Raw genomic sequence first — 19,607 nt, 5'->3', positions numbered from 1 at the left:
ATACTCTGGGACATGAATTCTTGAATATTCTAAGAGAATAGGCATGGACTCTGCCACTGCCCCTCAAACATTGTCATGGAAATAAAATTTCAGAACCACCAATTTCACAACTTGTTCTGTATATTCCACAAATTCTTCTCTTAACTCCTTAGCATAGTAAATCAACATTTGGCAAGCAGTTGATTTTGTTTAAAGTCCTGAGTTTTAATTTCAAAACTTTGCTGGTCTTCAAGATTTACAAATTGTCATTCATTGTCATCATTCATGTTTTGTATATCTTGTGTTTCTAAGAGAGCAATATTAGGTTTAGCTGAAACAGTCTTTTTAATAAGAGGATCAATAACCAGTGGAAGGTACTGGTGGAAATTTCTTCCAAGAATTTCTCACATTCTAACCCATGCTGAATCCATGTAAGAGGTCTGAGGGTCACCAACCTCCATATTATTCATATCTTATTTTTGTCTTCAACAATAGCTGCATCCCATTTGATGCATTTTGCATAATTTTTTTCTTCCCAGTGGCAATATCAACATGGCTAATCCACTCAATAGTTTTTCCTCTCAGACACTTGAGTTCCTTCTGAACAGCAAACTCAACAATGTGCTTTAGTGAGGGCATAAATATATCACAAATTTTTCTTCTACTTTATCTGCAACTGAGGCAATTTGGAGTTGACTATTGAAGTTTAATCACCAATATGGAATGTAGATTTTTCACCATACTATCCTAATATAGAACTAGCAATGACTTGGGGCAGTCTTCAATAAAAAATAATAAAATGAGAAGCTGCATGAGATTGCACATGATGATTACCTTGATTTTCCATGGTGTGCAACAAAACTGCAATCACTGTTTCATGGAATTTCTTTTGGAAACTAGGTGCAAAATCTGTAGCCAGATGTAGTACAGGCTGCAGCCCTCACACTTGGATGAGGATCATGGGATGTCTTCATAGATTTCTTCTGCTTGTATCTATGCCATACAGCTTGTATAGATCAAATGTTACAGAAGCTGGTAGAACTCTTGCTTTTCCGACACAGTCATCAGCGCCCCTACTGACCCAGCTGCTGCCATTGTGCCCTGTCAAAATGCCATTTGTGGCATTTTAATTTGCCTATAACCACATTTCCTCGTTAACTGTGAGGCACACTTGAAAAACAATAGTCCATAATCATGATGAACCCTGAAAATCTGGCAGCAACTGGAGAGGCCAGAGAAGAGATGGAAGCCCTTCAAAACCTTAATCCCAGAAAAGTGTCAATCTTTGACCTGTTGGTTGTTCTTTTAAAGGGTCAACTAGGAAGGTTATTTTCATGTTACACAACTCAGTCCACCCAGTGCAAATCCTTTTCCCTGGAGATGTTTTTGAAAATAATAAGAGGCAATTAGTTGAACTTGGCAGTTCCTGAAAACTGCAGATAACAGTTGGGGCATGTAATAGGCTAACCAAAATAATACAAGAAGAGGATACATTTTCCAACTCAACCCATGGTGCCAATATTACCCCATACATATGAAGCTATCACAGATATCACAAGGTAAAAAACTATACATCAACATCTTTATGAAAACAGATTCAATAATTCTCCACCATTAGCAAACTGAGTCCTACACCATCTAAAAAGTGTTACATGGCACACTGAAGTAGACTTTATCCCAGTAAAGCAGGTTGATATCTGCATTCAAAGCAACACATTCAGGTGCTGTAAATTTTGCCAATGTAATATCAATCCATTTAATATACCAAATTCATAAGATAAATAAAAAATCCACATAATCATTTTGATAAAAATTATCAAAAGGAATAGAAATAGAAAAAAATATCTTCAAATTAATAAAGTTCATCGTCCGTGAAATTAGTCAAGAAAGAAAGAAAATATATCCAAATTGGAGTGGAATAAACAACATTACCATTATTTGCTGATGATATAATCTTGTATACAAAAAATTTTTAAGAAAATCACACACACACACACAAAAAAAAAAAACACAAAAAACAAACAAACAAACAAAAAACCATGAGAGTAAATAAATGTGTTTGGCAATTGTTATAGTTTGGAAATGAGTTTTCCCCCAAAAGCTCATGTATGAGACAATGCAAGAAAGTTTAGAAGTGAAATGACTAGGTTATGAGATACTTAACTAATCAGTGCATTAATCCACTTGAATGGGTTAAATGGTAACCATAGGCAGGTATGGTGTGCCTAGTTGACATAGGTGTGGTGAGAGCATGTCTTTGGGGGTCTATATTTTGTTCCTGGTGAATGGAACTGGATCTCTTTGCTTCCTGTTTGCCATGTCCTGAATCGCTTTCCTTTTTTACTCCCTTGCCCCATAGTGTTCTGCCTCTCCCCAGCCCAAACCAGCAGAATTGGCTGTCTATGGACTGAGACCTCTGAAACCAAGAGCCCCAGATAAACATTCCTCCTCTACATTGTTCTTGTCAAGTCTTTTTGTCACAGTGACAAAAAAAGCTGACTAATACAGATTACAAAAAGATATATTAGCAATATACAAAAATCCATAGTATTTCTATATACTAGCAATGAAAAATCAAAAAATTAAGAAAATAAGTTATAATAATAACAATACAAATAAAATACATAATAATAGAGTTAAAAAGTGTTTGATTTGTATACTGAAAACTACAAACTGCATTTGGAATAATTAAAGAACATTTAAATGAATAGAAAACATTTTATGTTCATGGATGGAAGACAATGTTGTTAAGATGGCAATACTACCTAGATTTTCCTGCAGATTTTTCTTAATTAGATCAAATTCCCTATTCTCTGTTTTTGTAGACATTGGCAAACTGAGCTTAAAATGAATATGGAAATACAAGGGACTCTGAGCAGTCAAAATTGTCTTGACAAAAAAAATAGCAAAGTAAGAGGACTCACACTTCTGAATTTTAAAATTTACTCAATCTTGTTGTAGCTCTAATTTTGTGATATTGGAGTAATGGTAGAGATAGTAACTAATGGAAAATAATTTGAGAGTTCAGAAATAAACCCACACATTTATAATCAACTGATTTTCAACATACCAAGACAATTTCAATAAACGATAGAGAAACAATTGAACACCCACATGCAAAAAATAAATTTGGTTTTCTACCTTATATGATACACAAAAAATAAGTTAAAAGGCATGGAATATGTAAATACAGCAGCAAAATCTGTAAAACTCTTAGAATGAAACATAGGTAAAATGTTTACAATCTTGCTCTAGAAAATTGTTTTCTTCATATTGCATCTAAAGAACAAGCAATCCATGTGAAAATAAATAAATAAACTGGGCTTCACTAGAGTTTAAAATTTTTATGAAGGACTCTAACAATGAAATAAAAAACCACTCTTTTAATTATTGAATTACTATTATAATTCAGTAATAAACCCAGAAATAACTCAGTTGAAAAGTAAATGACTGATAATTTCCTAAAATTAATAGAAATGAAAATTGGGACAATAATGTCATGCCATGTCATGTCTTTAGTAAGACAAAAAATACAGATAATCATATGTGTTGGAGAGAATGTAGAGAGACTAAAACTTTTGTACATAGCACATAGGAAAGAAAAATAGTGCAATTGCTTCAAGAAATATTGTGACAGTCTACAAAGAGCAAATCATGAGTTTTCATACATTTCACTTCTAGGTATATGTCCAAGAAAACTGTAAATATATACACGAAAACTTTTGCTTGAATGTTCATGACAGCATTATTCCTAATACCCACAAATGGAAAAAATCTAAATGTCCATTAACTGATGAGTAAATGAAGAAAATATGGTATACACATACAAGATGCTAGTATTCATCCATAAAAAGCAATGAAATACCAATTTTTGCCACAAACTATATGGGTGACCCTTGAATATTATGCTAAAAAGTCACAAAAGCTACATATTATATTGATCCAATTATATGGAATGTCCAGAATAATCAACTCCACAGAGACAGGAAATAAATTAGTGTGTGCTAAGATAGGAGGGAGGTGGAAATGGAGAGAAATTTATTCTAAAGCCTAATGCATCTAATTAGTAATGATAATTACACAAATATACCAAAACCCACCAAATTACACACTTTTAAATGGATGAACTTTATGGTTTGTAAATTATATCTCAATAGAAACTTCAAGATTTGGATGAAATGTTGTTACATATTTGTACAAATTCATCCTATGCTGTACCATAAAACATATTTCACCAGATCTCAAATGATTTCAAAATATGTTCTATTGTTAATCCAGGAATGACAAATAGATAACTGGAAAGTCCAATTGTTTTGAAATTAAGAGTCTTTTAAAAATCTTTAGCATAAGAAGAGATCAGTGGAAAGAGAAAAATATTTTTGTTTAATTAAAGTGAAACTGCTAATTATATATCAAAACTTGTTGATTATAATAAAAGTCATCACGATTACAGGAAAAGTTAGTAGCTAGCCTGGCATGATGGTGCATGCCTGTACTTGCAGCAGTTAAGAAGTCTGAGATAGGAGGATCACAAGTTCAAAGCCAACCTCAGCAACTTGGCAAGGCCCTAAGCAACTTAGAAACTGTCTCAAATAAATAAATAAATAAACAAACAAATAAATAAATAAATAGGGTTGGGGATGTGGCTTGGTGATTAAACCCCTCTGGGTTCAATCCCTGGTACAAAAAAATAATTAAAAAAATACAAGTTGTAAATGGAGAAACAAAAGTGATGAAATTAAAGAGCCTATCTCTTGCTCCAAGATATTAGAAATGTGGAGAAACTTAAATAAAATATGTAAAAGAAACAAACAACAAAAGCAGGATTTTAAAATAAAAAAAAAGTCCAGCTGAGGAGCTAATCAATAAAATCACAAGATGACTGTAAAGAGATTACTGACATTGATACAACTCTGCAGAGATTTATACAGGGTTGAGGGGGAATGTGTGTTATGTATCAAGAGCATACATTTAAAAAATGTTACAAATGACTATGTCAATAATATTTCATTATCTAGATGAAATGGACAAATTTCTGGAAAAGTGAAACCTAAAAAATCTTCACAAAATGAAATAGAAACTGTGAATACTTTGTTTATTAAAGAAACTGAATACATAATTTGAAGGCCCCCCCAACACACACACACACACACACACATACACACACACACACACATTCATTTGGTACAGCTTGTACATTCTGCAAAACAGTAAGGGAAGACATACATCAATCCTACACAAACCCTGCTGAAGGAAAGGTTGAGGAACTTGACTGGATGCTAATCAGCTGTCATATTTTTTGTACTCAAACTTGGCAAGGACATTGCAGGGAAAAAGTAAGTACTGGCTAATTCACAAATATGCATACATGCTGAATAGTAGCAGAATAGTACCAATACATGTAAAGTATTGTATATGTATATAATACTAATACAATATAGATAGTACTAAGACAATATATTAGGACACTGAATCTGAAGTAGTACTATGTATCAAGTTTATTCCAGAAATGTTAAGATTAGCTAACAATAAAAAAACCTATATATTTCATTACATTTACAGAATGAATGAGAAACAGCATATAGTCATTTTTCAGAAACTTTAAAATTTTTTTGTTATTTGTTCAATAAATCCGCAAAGTTCCACTTTCCTCACCATCATTGAGGCTTCAGGGTGTCATGTAAACACTCTAATGAAAACATGTCAAAACTTGAGGACATTCTTCTTTAGGAAAACCTACTAACAGCAGGACCCTTTGAATTATATCCTGTAGATCAATCTGACATTACTTTTTCAGCTGTTCCTCCTGAGATCTTTCTGAAGCTATAAAGAAAAGGAAACAAGAATTCTTTTATGACTATCATAATTGCTGAAATGAAATCATATGGTATTTCTGTACTCATCTCTGCTTCTTAAAATGCCTTTAGAAAAGGAATGAAAAGTTTTCTGTGCCAGCGTTGACTGCAATTCAGAAATGACATCTTCCTATTTTGAATTCCTTTCTGTTGCAGTGATTTGAGGGACAAAATACAGCCCATCTTAATATCTGCTTTTTGAGTGACTACTCACTTTAGTTTTTTTTAAAACAATCTTATATTCAAGTACAGTATGTTATAATAATTTAGTCATATCACAAATGAACTTTTTATTTTAAAACAGTTGCATATTTTTTCTCTAAGTTGATTTTAGAAATTACTAAATGTAACAATATGTTCTAAATTATATGAAGCTGGTGTTAAAAAACCAACTGGAATAATAATGTTAACATCTATTTTGACAAAATGATATTCCTATCCTTTATAAAATCTAGGGGAAATTTATACAGTTTAATGAAAATCATTAGCAGAAATCATATCTATAATTTACAAGGAGGTAATTATCTACTTTTATCTTTTTATCAAGCTAAAAATAACTTGACCAAAATCTGTAGTGCTAATTGCTTAATTTTCCTGAGATGTCAATTTATTACTTGTAAAATTGTGGCAAGATTACTGTCTTATAGAAATCATTTGAGGCTTCATTGAGATAACGTGAACATTGTCTGGATGGTGCTTAGCATTTAATATGCACAATCAAATTTGAATTGTTTTCACTTCTTTCTTGTACCAGACAATTTCATTTTTGGGTGCCATTTACAGATCCCAGGAAAGAGAATGCCTTAATTGATGTAATTGAAGCAGGTTTATACCTTTAACCTAATATGAACAATGTTATAGGTATGGACAAGTTTCAATAAAAAATGATTTAAAAAATTTATCACTAGGGCCAACTGGTAGTTTACTGAATTACAAAATCATATAAAACTTGGGTTTACAATTCCACATTAGTTAAACATAAGATGATAGGAGGAAGGGAGGAGGTGGGTGGATGATGTTAAGGGGAATCAAAGGCTTTGATATGGTGGGCCATACAAGTCCCAGGGTATAGAGATGGCATTCTTGGTTTCTGAGACATCTGCTCTCAGACTGTTTCCATTGGCCGTACCCTGAGAGTCTGTTACATTATTTGGCATGCCCTTCTTAGATTAGCTGACTTTCATGAGCTCTATTCATAACAATCAAATTAATTTGGGCTTTAAAGATTCTGTATTTGTATTGCTTTTCAATTTCTGTTATTTGGAGCAGCAAATAATGTTTTTCAAAGTATTAAATTGCACCATAATTTTTATGAATATTGACTTTTAAATAGACTCTCAGGTCAGTTAATAGTTTTACTTACATTATGTAGTGTAGTGTGAAACTGACATTGTTTTACCTTAAAAAATGTTAGTGGATTCATCATATATTGGATGTTGAGGAAAAAAAGAGAATATAAACATTATTTAAACCAAGGGAGGAAAACTGATAAAAATAGCTGGTCCAGTAATTTAATGGATTATGCACAAAATACCAAAGTCCTACATTTTATTGCATATTTATATTTATCATTTAGGTTGATTTTGAACAATTGAAAAATAGAGCTAATTTAAAGATAAGGTCATTTATTCAATAATGTCAGTGAAGATCATGTTTTTTTTTTCTGTTTTAACTTAATCATCTTCCCTGTGTTGACATAGTCCTTTGTCCTATCTTTTCATGCAGTGGAGATCCATTATGCCCAAAACACAAATGATTGTTATCTATCTTGGATTGTTTCTTTGTTCTTGAATTTAGACTTCTTCAAAGCACCCCTCCCCCTGCACAATTCCTTTTAAGTCCCATTAGGTTTGTTTTGGGTAACCTGGTACACTCCAAAATTCAAGTATATCTATTAATTCTTCCTTTTTTATTCTTAAACATACCCACATTTCAATGATAAATTATATGCTTTCTCTTGGTTTGGATCAAATGCCTATGAATCAATTTTATTATTAGGTGAATTCCAATTTTTTTGTGATATTTTGATGTAGATAATGAAAAGATTAGTAACTTCTCTACTTTTTCCTGAATTTAAAAATTACTTCTAAAGATATTCTAAATATTTTGTTTTCTTCTAGAATTAGACCAACTGACCCAGCAACTTATGATCCAAACTGCTAAAACAACTTTTGACCATCTGACAGAAGTAAGCAAAATTTTCAAATTATAATAAGTATCATTATTCATGGTAATTTAACATAAGCAACCATTTATTGCATTTTAATATCTATAACCTTCCTATTAAAGTGACTTTAATATTATTCACTCTGTAAGAAACATCATAACAGGAAATTTGTAAAAAATTTTTTATGATTTTTCTTATTTCAGTTTTAGCATGTCCATTTTATGTGAATAAAATATTACTCGTAGTTGTAATAAATATACCTTGTTCCAATATTTATAATGTGCATAGAGGACCCATATGCCTTAGTCTATATTAGAATATTAAATAATTTATGCACGGATTGTGATTAAAACTTTCAACAAGTTTATGGTACAATGAAAAATAGGAAGAACTTTCAAGTCAAGAGCATTCTAAAGTGGCTATAGAAACACAGATGTCCTGATGGCATTATTCTTTATGAAAAGATGGCAGAACTAAATGGCTGAAACATCCCTAAAGTCACCCGTGTGGAATTGGTGTTAAAAGGTGTCACTGTGAATTGTGACAGAAGTCAAAGGGAGAAGGAAATGGACTGGAAGTTTAGCTAAATAGTGTCATTAAAGGCCAGCAATACCTAGAGAGAGGGAAGTTTAAAGACTGACTAGATTATAGTGTGATGCTAAATGCCAACTCTTCCTTCTGCCTCCCAACAAAATCCATAATCAGATCTATATGACTGTCTCTGATGCTTTAAGTGTTTCCTTATGGTTGAATTTGAATGCATGTTGAGTCTTCCTTTAGGACCAAAGTGTGGTGAGAGAGAAGTACCACACCCCTCGAAAGAGGCAACATCTGGGTTATGTTTTGAGAAATTGTATGGGATTTGTAAATGAAGGTGCAGCTCTGAGCTGTATTTTGGATTAAGTCAAAATGATGAAAATGAGACAAGGTGTTTCCTTACCATGATTTCCAAATGAAACAAGCCATGGTGGTAGTTGGAATGTGACCTTATAGAAGAGAGGAACATTATAAGAAACACTTTCGCAAGTCTTGGTGCTCCTCTGTTAGTTCCAGTAGTAATTATGTGTTCCCTTAAGTTCCACCTATTGACCTCAGCTGACACAAGTGGAACTTTGCCTGGGCAGAGAAGTTAAATCTGGACTTGAGAGAAGATATTTTCTTTTTAGCTAAGCCATCAGGCTGGATGTTTTAGTACAATTTTTCACTGCTGTGATCAAAAGACCAGACAAGAACAACTTAGAGGAGAAAAAGTTTATTTGGTGCTCAGTTACAGATTTCTTAGTCCATAGGCAGCCAAATCCACTGGTATGTGCCTGGGGTGAAGCAGAACATGATAGTGGAAGTGTGGTGGAGGAAAGCAGCTCAGAATAAGGTCATTGGGAAGCAGAGAGAGACTCGTTCATAAAAGACAAAATATAAACCACAAAAGCATGCCCCCAGGGACCCACCTCCTCCAGCCACACCCTACCTGCCTATACCACCCAATCAACCCTCATCAGTGGATTACTGTACTGATCATGTTAAGGAATTTGTAACCCAATTATTTCACTTTCTCATACTGTTTCACACACGAGCTTTTGGGGACACTTCATATGTAAACCATAACAATGGGATAAGAAGTGCAACTTCAAGAGGAGAATCTTCTCAATCCCTAACTTGGGAGAGGAGTTTAAGCCAGGGGTCAAGTGAGCCCTGGGTATCACAAGAAAATCTTGGGTGCTGTCTTCTCCTTGAAACATTTGTTTTGTTTTGTTTTGTTTTTGGTGAGGAAGAAGACACATGTTTTTAGACAGAAAGAATGTAAGAATGTAATTTGCCAGGATTTGCTGGAACAGGAAACGCTTGTAAGGGCTAACTGTCTGGAGCTGCCACTTTCCTGAGAAGAAATCTGGATTATGTTTCCCATGAGTCCAGGCAAAAAGGAGAATGTGAGGTATCCACGGAGCACACACTTGAAAGGCAGCTGATACAGCAAAGTGAGCAAGGATAAAATCCTAGGCTGGAAATGTATCCAGAGAGAGATTTAGAAGAAAAAAAAAGATATTTTCAATTAAACTCTTTTAAGTTGTGCTGCAGTGTCAGGTTTGAAGTTAATTCTGTTTTTCCCTTGGAATCGTCAATTGCTCACTGATTCTGATGTGAATAGAACGTTTTCATGTTGAATGGAATAAAGTGCAAACTCCATCTTCCAGTTCTGTGGAAGCAAGAACAGATGTGGCATACTAAGCCAGCCACATCTGTGTCAAATGCAGGAACAGTAGAATGAGACACACTTTATTCTAGCAGCATGTTAATGATCATGTGAACGTTCATTTTTAATTCTGCATTTGTCACTATTCTGCTTTGTGAGTTATCGAGCTGCTCTGAATTTTGCCTCCTTCAGGGGCATCTATTCTGGTATTTTGCACAAGCTAGCATTATTTTGTTAATTATATTCCGGCAGAGTCAAAATTAAATGAGCAGATCATATGTCTTGATAGCACACGCTTGTTACTTTTATGCATTTTATTCCTGCTGATCAGCATTTTTCCACAGACATGGAATTATTCTGATGAGTTTATAAAAATGAAGAGTTTCAGACATAGCTCAGTTTTGCCCGTATAATAATTGGATCTTTAAATAAAGCCACACTCTTACGTGTGGTGCCACAAACAGCCAGCTTCATGAATAGGACCTCATTCCCCACTCACCTGCTCAAACTGTTTAATTCTTATGCTTTTTGTTTCTACTTAAAAATTTTATTGCTTTCCTTTCATAATTAACTTACAGTCCATCTGTAATGAACTCTTATCAATGGTCTATTATTATTAGATAAAACTTCAAAAATTGAACCCTTGTGGAATTATTGCGAGGATGGATGACTGCAACTATTTTATAAAACAGAGAATACATGGATTCCTACATGCATAGTCACCCAATTGGCCAAAATTACAGCAATGCAGTTCAGTGGTTAGAGAATAATCTTGTCAATAACAGATGGCTGATAAAACCAGATAGTTATAGAAAAAAGACCTTAAATTTAGACCATTCCATTGTTGATTCTTGATTTATTACTTGCACTTTAGGAGTCTCGTTAAGGATGTCAGTTCCTGAGCTGACATGGTATAGATTTGGGCCTACTTTTTTCTCTTAGGCACAGGGTCTCTGGTCTAATGTCTTGGACATTGACCCACTTTGAGTTGAGTTTTGTGTAGGGTGAGAGACAGAGGTTCATTTTCCTTTTGCTACATGTGGATTTCAGTTTTGCCAGCATCATTTGTTGAAGAGGCTTTCATTTCTCCAATGTATATTTGTCTAGTATGAGATAATTATTGTTATGTGAGTTTGTCCCTGTGTCTTCTATTCTGTACCATTGGTCTACATGTCTGTTTTTGTGCCAATACCATGTCATTTTTTGTTACGAAAGCCCTGTAGTATAACTTAAGAATCTGGTATTGTGAAGTCTCTGTATAATTTTTCTTACTAAAAATGGCTTAGGGCTTATTTGGGGTCTCTTATTTTTCCAAATAAATTTAATGACTGCTTTTACTATTTCTATAAAGTTTATCATTGGGATTTTAATAGGAATTGCATTAAATCAGTGTAGTGCTTTTGGTACTATAACCATTTTATCAATATTAATTCTGCCTATCCAAAAACAGAGGAGATCTTTCCATCTTCTAAGGTCTTCTTCAACTTCATTCTTTGGTGTTCTGTAGTTTTCATTGTAGAGGTCTTTCACTTCTTTTGTTAGATTGATTCACAAGTATTTTTTTAAGGCTATTGTAAATGGGGTAATTTTCCTAATTTCTCTTTCAGGAGATTCATCACTGATATATAGGAATGCAATTGATTTATGGGTGTTAATTTTATATCCTGCTAATTTTCTGCATTCATTCATGAGTTCTACAAGTTTTCTGGTGGAAATTTTTGGGTCTTCTAAACATGGAATCTATCATTGGCAAATAGGGATAGTTAGGGATATTTTGCAATTTGTAACCCTTTAATTTCTTTCTTGTCTCTAATTTCTTTGGCTAGAGTTTCAAGCATGTTGTTGGATAAAAGTGGTAAAAAAGGGCATTCTTGTTTTATTTCAGTTTTTAGAAGGAATGCTTTCAATTTTTCCCCAATTAGAATGATGTTAGTCTTAGGTTCAGCATATATAGTTTTTACATTGTTGAGGAACATTCCTACTACCCCTCAGTTTTCTAGTGTATTGAACATAAAGGAGGAGCCGTATTTTGTTAAGTGCTTTTTCTGCATCTATTGATATAATCATATGATTCCTATCTTCAAGTGTATTGATGTGGTAAATTCTGTTTATTGATTTCTGTATGTTGAACAGGCCTCAAATTTGATTATTAAATATTATATATAGAATTATTGAGTTATCATACACTATAACCCATAAATATGTATTTTGTTAATAATAACAATGGTAACATCTGATCCTTCTGTATCAAAAACCTTTTTGCATGTTCTATAACAGTTATTCATTTAGTTATCATACATCCATTATTATCCATAAGCTTCATTTATTTAACAAATCAGTTACTAAATACATTCCTTGAAATTTAGCTTTCCTACCAAGAAGAAATGAAAGAAAGAATATTCATTTCATGCACATGGCAAAATCTTAGAATATGTTTGATTAAAAGATATGAAGCTGTTTGCTTGAAGTTCACTTCGTCTGATAAGAAGATAGAAAACCCTGCTTCTTTACAAGATCCAAGTGATTGATATGTTTTTTTCCCATCTTTTCTCCTTCAATCTGGATGTCTTTGCCTATGAAATGAGTTTCCTGGAGAGAAAACCTTGTTGGGTCTTGTTTTTTAATCTAATATGCAAGTTTATGTCTTTTAATTTGATAAGTTTAGGACATTTATGTTCAAAGTTACTATTAAGACATGATTTGTATTTCCAGTCCTTTTGGTTTATTTCTGGTTTTTAATCATGTGATGAAAAGGGAAACCTCATGATGGACACTATTGAAATAAAAATGATACTCAGAGACTATTTTGAAAATTTGTACTCCAATAAAATAGAAAATCTTGAAGACATCAAGATTTTTCTAGAGACATATGACCTATCCAAACTGAATCAGGAAGACTTACACAATTCAAACAGATCATTTCAAACAATAAAATTGAAGACTGCATTAAAAGCCTACCAATGAAAAAAGATCAGGACCAGATTGAGTCTCAGCTGAGGTCTACAAGATCTTCAAAGAAGAATTAAGACCACTTACTCCTCAAATTATTCCTTGAATAGAAAAGGAGGGAACCCTTCCAAACTCTTACTATGAAGCTAGTATCTTCTAATATGAAAACCAGACAAAGACATATCAAGGAAAGAAACTTTGGACCAATGTCCCTGATGAACACAGATGCAAAAATTCTCAATAAAATTCTAGAAAATCTCATACAAAAACATATCTAAAAGATAGTGCACCATGATCAAGTGGGATTCATCCCAGGGATTCAAGGCCTGGTTTTTAATTTGAATTAGTTTCTTCTTTGATTAACTATTTTTAGTGTAGGTCCTCCCTTTGCTGGTTTTGATTTTATTTTTCATTTCTTCTTCATGAAATATTTTGCTGAGAATATTCTGTAGTGCATTATTTCTAGGTGTGCATTCTTTTAACTTTTGTTTCTCATTAAGGTTTTTATTACATCTTCAAATTGGAAGCTTAATTTTGCTAGGTACAGTATTCTTGGCTGGCATCCACTTTCTTTCAGAGCTTGATATATGTTATTTCAAGACCTCCTAGCTTTTAGGGTCTAAGTTGAGAAATAGCTGAGATCTAGATTGATTTCCCTCTAAATGTTATCTGCCATTTTTCTCTGGAAGTCATTAAAATTCTATCTTTATTCTCTATATTCTGTATGTTATGGCATTTTCATAATAATGTGCCTTGGTGTGGATCTGTTGTAATTTTGTATATTTGGGGTCCTGTGGGTACCCTGCATTTGATTTTCCATTTCATTCTTTAGGTTTGGAATATTTTCTGATATTATTTTGTTAAAAAGGTTGTGCATTTCTTTGGTCAGTATCTCTGTGCCTTCATCTATCCTGATAAAACTTAAATTTGGTCTTTTCATGTTATCCTATATTTCTTGGAAGTTCGGTTCAACTTTATTTTCAGAATTATATATTTTGTCTTCATTGCCTGAGGTTCAGTCTTTCAAGTGGTCTGATCTTGCTTTCCATTGAATTTTTATTTGGTTTCATGATTTCTTGGTTTCTTCTCAGAATCTTCTCGGTCTTTAGTGAAGTGATCTAGGAATGATATTTTTTAAAAAATATAATGAATTAATGTCCATATTGAACTAAACTAGAAGTTTTACCCTTAGCATTGGATATTATATTCAGTGAAACATGCAAGGGAGAATAAAACTGGGTATTTTTAAAATGGAAAAACAGAGTTGGGATACTTTGTAGTTGGTGACAAGCATTGTCTTATTACTCTGGGACAAAATCATATTTGCAATAATCGGAAAATTATGTTTAATTTTAAATATAAATATAAAATCTTCACTAAAGAAATTTAAGAAGTGTGTTAAATGGTTGACAGAAGAAAAATTAAGAAGTTCCTTTTTATTTGGATCTTCCCTAGTCCTTAAGTTCATCTGTAAGTGAACAGGGCACTTTCTGAAAATCTCTGTAATGATACATGTGTTATAAAATAGAGCATGATTAAATACTTTCTGGAAAAGTCTATTTAGGCTTGCTCCAATCTCCTATTTTTGCCTGGCAAAAATTTTGTATTACATGTGGAATATTCTGTTGAGTGATACATGACAGTAATTAGGAGCAGAATGTTGGTGAAAAAAGAAAACACACACAACTAGGAGAACATATTCACTCCCAAATCTGGGCTCTTGGCATCCCTCACTCACCACCCCATTTTGACATTTGCAGACAGAAAAGACAATGAGAGAGCAACATGGAGGAAATTGGTGGGTGGAACATTTCTTCACCTCAAAATGTTTGTGGTGGATGTATTATCTCCAGCTTCTAATTGACATTTAACTGTGTACCAGTTTCATAGTAGAATGAACTCTAAAAGAATTATTTTAAAATATTTTTTCCTATTTGATCCTCTTCAAATATAGGAGTCTCAACATGAAATAGGTATCAGGGTCACCTAAGTTGTACTTTCTGTCCCATTTCCATTTTCAGGTTTGAGCTCAGGGTATTTTAAATAGATATACAACATCTGTATTTATTTATTTTTTTTTAGTTTCTCATGAGATATTTTACTAAAATAGTCTTTAAAGTTAGGAGTACCTTCCTGGCATTAGTTCAAAAGTATTTTTAAATGAATTTTAATCCTGAAATAAAAGCAAAACTAGTTTTAAGATCCTTGGGTAAGTTTAAGTTGTCCCTTCAGGCATTTTTATGACTTTTCCTTATCTTACAACTTATTTTCAAAAGATGATGACAATCTTATTTTAGTTCCACCAACTCTGAAAAATAATTGGTCAAGAAATAATACTAGAAAAAAATGTAAAATAGTAATATTAAATAAAAGCTGTCAGGAAGGATAACCTAGAAATAACTGTCACTGATTCTCAGTTGAGGCTCCTAACAATTCTGTCTAGACCTCTTCTCAACTCTAAATTTTTGAAATGTTCTAAAAAACAAAAACTTCAAAAACCGATGTGTTATGTACAATATATAAAAATAAAAACCCAAAATAACACATGATGTTTTTTTTTTTTCTTTTTTTTTCCCCCCGAGAACGATATTGGTTCTCCTCTTGTCTGTGTGCTTACATGTACACAGGACAACACAAGCAGACACCTAAGACAGCACCAGAAGCAGAGTGAAAATAGAAAATTCAGTACCTTAGGCCTCTGTAGTCTATTTCTGGGTTAAGCCATATTATCTGATAGTAGTGTCCATCCAAATTAGATTGCTTTGGCTTTGCTGAATTGTGTTCTGTGTGATAGCACAGCCTAATTTAAGGATGTTATTACTAGAAATGTCAGAGCTCTTCTGTCGGCAGGGTTGGAATATAGGTGTGGATGTGATTCCTAATATTCTTTTTATTAAGACACATGAAGCATGTTTTTATGGTTATAGTGTCAAGAATAGGTCTTCTCCTGAATGACAACTAGTTTCTCATTTCAAGTATACTGTGACCCATTAAATGAATCATTGATCCATCTTCATGTTGACTACTAGAAAGCTATGGGCTAAACTCATGACCCATCTCTAGCAGATGTACAGGGAATATTAGGCATGTTTTCCATGTGCTCATCTCCCTTCTGACATCACCCCCTTCTTCTATCCTCATTTTCCCTCTGTCCTAATTCTTTTCACTCAGTCTTCGTTTATTTTATTTTGTACGGTTATATGGATTTTTGTAAGAAAAGCTTTTAAGATATATCTTTCAACAGGAAAAGAAAGTAAACTGAATTCAGCTTCATTATCAGCATATGTCAGCCATCTAATTTAAGTTATTTTTAACATTAATCAATATAGTCAGAATGATATGACTGGTGATATTTTTGATTACTAGTATATTATCTTATTCACAATTCAAAGAACATGAAACAATATATAAAAACAGCCAAGATTACTACCAGAGATCCTTAGGGACAGTTTTTTGTTTTATTTTACTTGCTCAATGAATTAATAATGTATGATAAAGGAGAATTGACAGAGGGAATAATTTTAATATTAATGTAATGGAGATATTTTACTTATGTAAAAACAGATGTCTTTATGTTTCTTTCTCTCTCTCTCTCTCTCTCTCTCTCTCTCTCTCTCTCTATTTATTTTTAGTTCTAGAATTGAATCTAAGTCCTCATGCATGCTAGGCAAGTGCTCTACCACTGAGCTACATCCCTAGCCCTAGATAGGTTTTGAATAGATTCACTAGGCAAGCATTTAATCATTTATACAGTCAATTTATTCTATTACATTTCTAGTAATAAACATTATGATTGTGGTTCATCATCTCTACTATATAATAGCAAAATTTAAACTTTAAGATGAAATGATCTACAAGAGAACTATAGATAACAACTAGAAATAGATGAATTTTCAAAGGATCAAATGTGACTGCCTAACTATATTTCTGTCAAATCAGTTATGAAAATAACATTTAAAAATAAAAAGCAAATTTTACATTATAATATGAAAAATGCTCTGCTTTTAATTTGTACAAAGTTATGTCCTCCTAAAATTACACTATTTAATATTCTTTTCTTTTTGTACATCATTGTTGTGAGAAATGCTGTTGTTTCTAATCACATTTTCCAGAAGAAAAAAAATAAGGCAAAAAAAAATTCTAGAACTTGGTAATGATTTATTTTTGTGAAAATGGGTTCTCAAGTTTTCTAAAGACATCTCACTTATTGGAACAACTATGCTTTGCATAAATAATTTTAAAACATTAAAGAGTACTTGGGGTTCTCTGTTATTTTAATGGGAGTTTCATTTTTGAAACAAGAGTCCTACTCTTGTTAACAACAAAACTGTAATTGTTGTTTATATATATGTGTAGGAGGCAATATATTATTCTTCACAAGTACATAAAGTACAGATAGTGGATATGAATTAGTCAATATGTGCCTGATATGTATTATGTAATTAATGTTGTTTGGTTTTTCCCATTGGGTCCTTAAATAAATTGCGTACAAATGATTCTGTCTGTATTTAACTGAATAGCAGAGGAAGTTACCAAAGCTATATTTCTTACAGTGTTGACTGTCATTCCCCAAAGTATTAATGATCCAAAAATTTCCACTGTCATTGTCTCAATTCTATGTAGTAATAAATTAAATTCACCAGTGAAGTATTTATTTTTTCTTCAACAGACATGAATTAAAAACTTGATATGTGACAAGTTCTGTTGCTAACCACATTGCTTCAATTCAGTGATTATCACTTATGCACATGTGGTGGCTTTCTAAGAGTCCCACATTTACTTTTAGGACTAGTCTTTGATTCTAAGGAAAACAATGATTTCCTGCTAAAGAACAGAATTCCATATTACTATGGCTATTTTCTTCATACCTTTGAAGATTACACTTTGTATTTAGAGAGGTTAACAAAAATATAAAGTATTTTATCATTTATTCAAGTTTTGTTTCATATGCTTTTCCATAGAAATAATTTAATTATATTTAGGTCTTCCCTAAACTCGAATGATTCAGGATTGAATTGCATAATGCTTTAGGTATAATTATCCTTATATGAGAGGCAGAGCAAAAATAATGAGAAAGATTAAAAAAAGAGAGTTTGAGATGGGATGGTAGAATTTGTTAAATTAACTTCATAAAAACAATGATACACATTATCTAAATGGCAATTACATTTATACTGGAAGGTTTTTTTCATAAAAATCAAAATATCAATTTAGCATGGCTATTATTAGTTCAGTTCATCTTTGTAATTTTCTTGTAGACATTTAAATATCAACATAATATGCAGATAGTAAAAGTGCACAGTTCTTACGTGTAGGCCCAACTTATTTCTATGAAGCAGCATCAATCATATAATCACTACAAAGGTCATAATCTACAACACTAACAGTATCTGAAAAGCTTCTCTCATTTCTATTCCCAATTACTGATCTCTTCCCAAAGGTAACAAGTGGTCTGATTTTATCATCAAAGGTTAGTTTACTTTGGGGCCTTTATATAAGTGGAATTATGGGACATGTACAATCTTGTCATTGGCTTTTGCCCCTAATGATATGTCTATGGAAACTATCAATGCCACTGTTATGTAGAAGCTGTTGGTTCCTTTACATTAATGAATAGACTCATGGAGTAAATATGGTACTATTTTATGATAAGAATATAAACAATTCATTCTACCATTAATGAATATGTTGGTTTTTCTAATTTTTACTTACTAAAGAGTATGCTTTGGGTTTTAGTTCCAAGAGTGGACTGAACTCACTCTTTGCCAGCTCTCACACTGAATGCAATTATTGAACCTGGACAGAATGCGTTGAGTAGTTATTTAGCAATCTGAAAAGTAAACAATAGGTAGATTTGGGAAGAAAACCAGAATCCAAAGTAACACAAAATAGGCAGTAAATTTTGCATGTTTCCTCTGCATATTCATGTTTCTTGGCCCTATAAGTAAGTAAGCACAGCTTCGGAAGTACAAGGCAGAATGGAGTTACTAATGCCCAGCTTTCTGGCCAAAGGCATAGGAAGAAACACAGGAACTAGAAAATAACAAGAAGATAAAGGAAATGAAGGTGTTTCTGAAAGGGATCCCACAAATTTGCTTGAGAACTACCAAGCTCAAAGCTACACATGCATAGATCTGATACTCATCAGCATTTAAAAAGAGTTTGAAAACTGAGCCAGCAGACAGAACCACCTGGCTGGCCATTGAATGGCACCCATCAAACATAGCTCTTAGGTGTACTTCAAAGAGTTTGAAAAACAAGCTGACAGTGAACCACAGCTCTTAGAAAGTGTTTTGGAACTTGCAGCCTGAACCTAAATAGGCTTACTGCCTGCCAAAAAAAATAAAAGTTATCTATTCTCCATTGGATTGACATAAGATCCACGCACTATAATTATTAAAAGATTTCTATTATGCGAACTCCTAAGGAGATTCTCATAACTGCTAAACCCCAGGCTGAAAATGAT

The 19,607-nt window shown here is 32.8% G+C and overlaps 1 protein-coding gene and 1 pseudogene across 1 annotated transcript in view; one reads left to right on the top strand and one right to left on the bottom strand.

The window, feature by feature from the left end:
- The window catches only part of Cnbd1 (cyclic nucleotide binding domain containing 1), a 429,741-nt gene that overhangs the window by 382,016 nt on the left and 28,118 nt on the right, over nucleotides 1-19,607 (top strand). Inside the window, exon 12 of the mRNA XM_027946778.3 lies at nucleotides 7,955-8,022. Coding sequence (XP_027802579.3) covers nucleotides 7,955-8,022 — 68 coding nt within the window. The remainder of the gene's footprint in view (nucleotides 1-7,954; nucleotides 8,023-19,607) is intronic.
- Nucleotides 876-1,074, bottom strand: LOC114101401 (ran-binding protein 6-like; annotated as a pseudogene).

Source organism: Marmota flaviventris, chromosome 15 (assembly GCF_047511675.1).
Source record: "Marmota flaviventris isolate mMarFla1 chromosome 15, mMarFla1.hap1, whole genome shotgun sequence".
Lineage (NCBI taxonomy): Eukaryota > Metazoa > Chordata > Mammalia > Rodentia > Sciuridae > Marmota > Marmota flaviventris.
The sequence above is the reverse complement of the archived record's forward strand: the minus strand, read 5'-3'. Positions and strand labels throughout refer to the sequence as shown.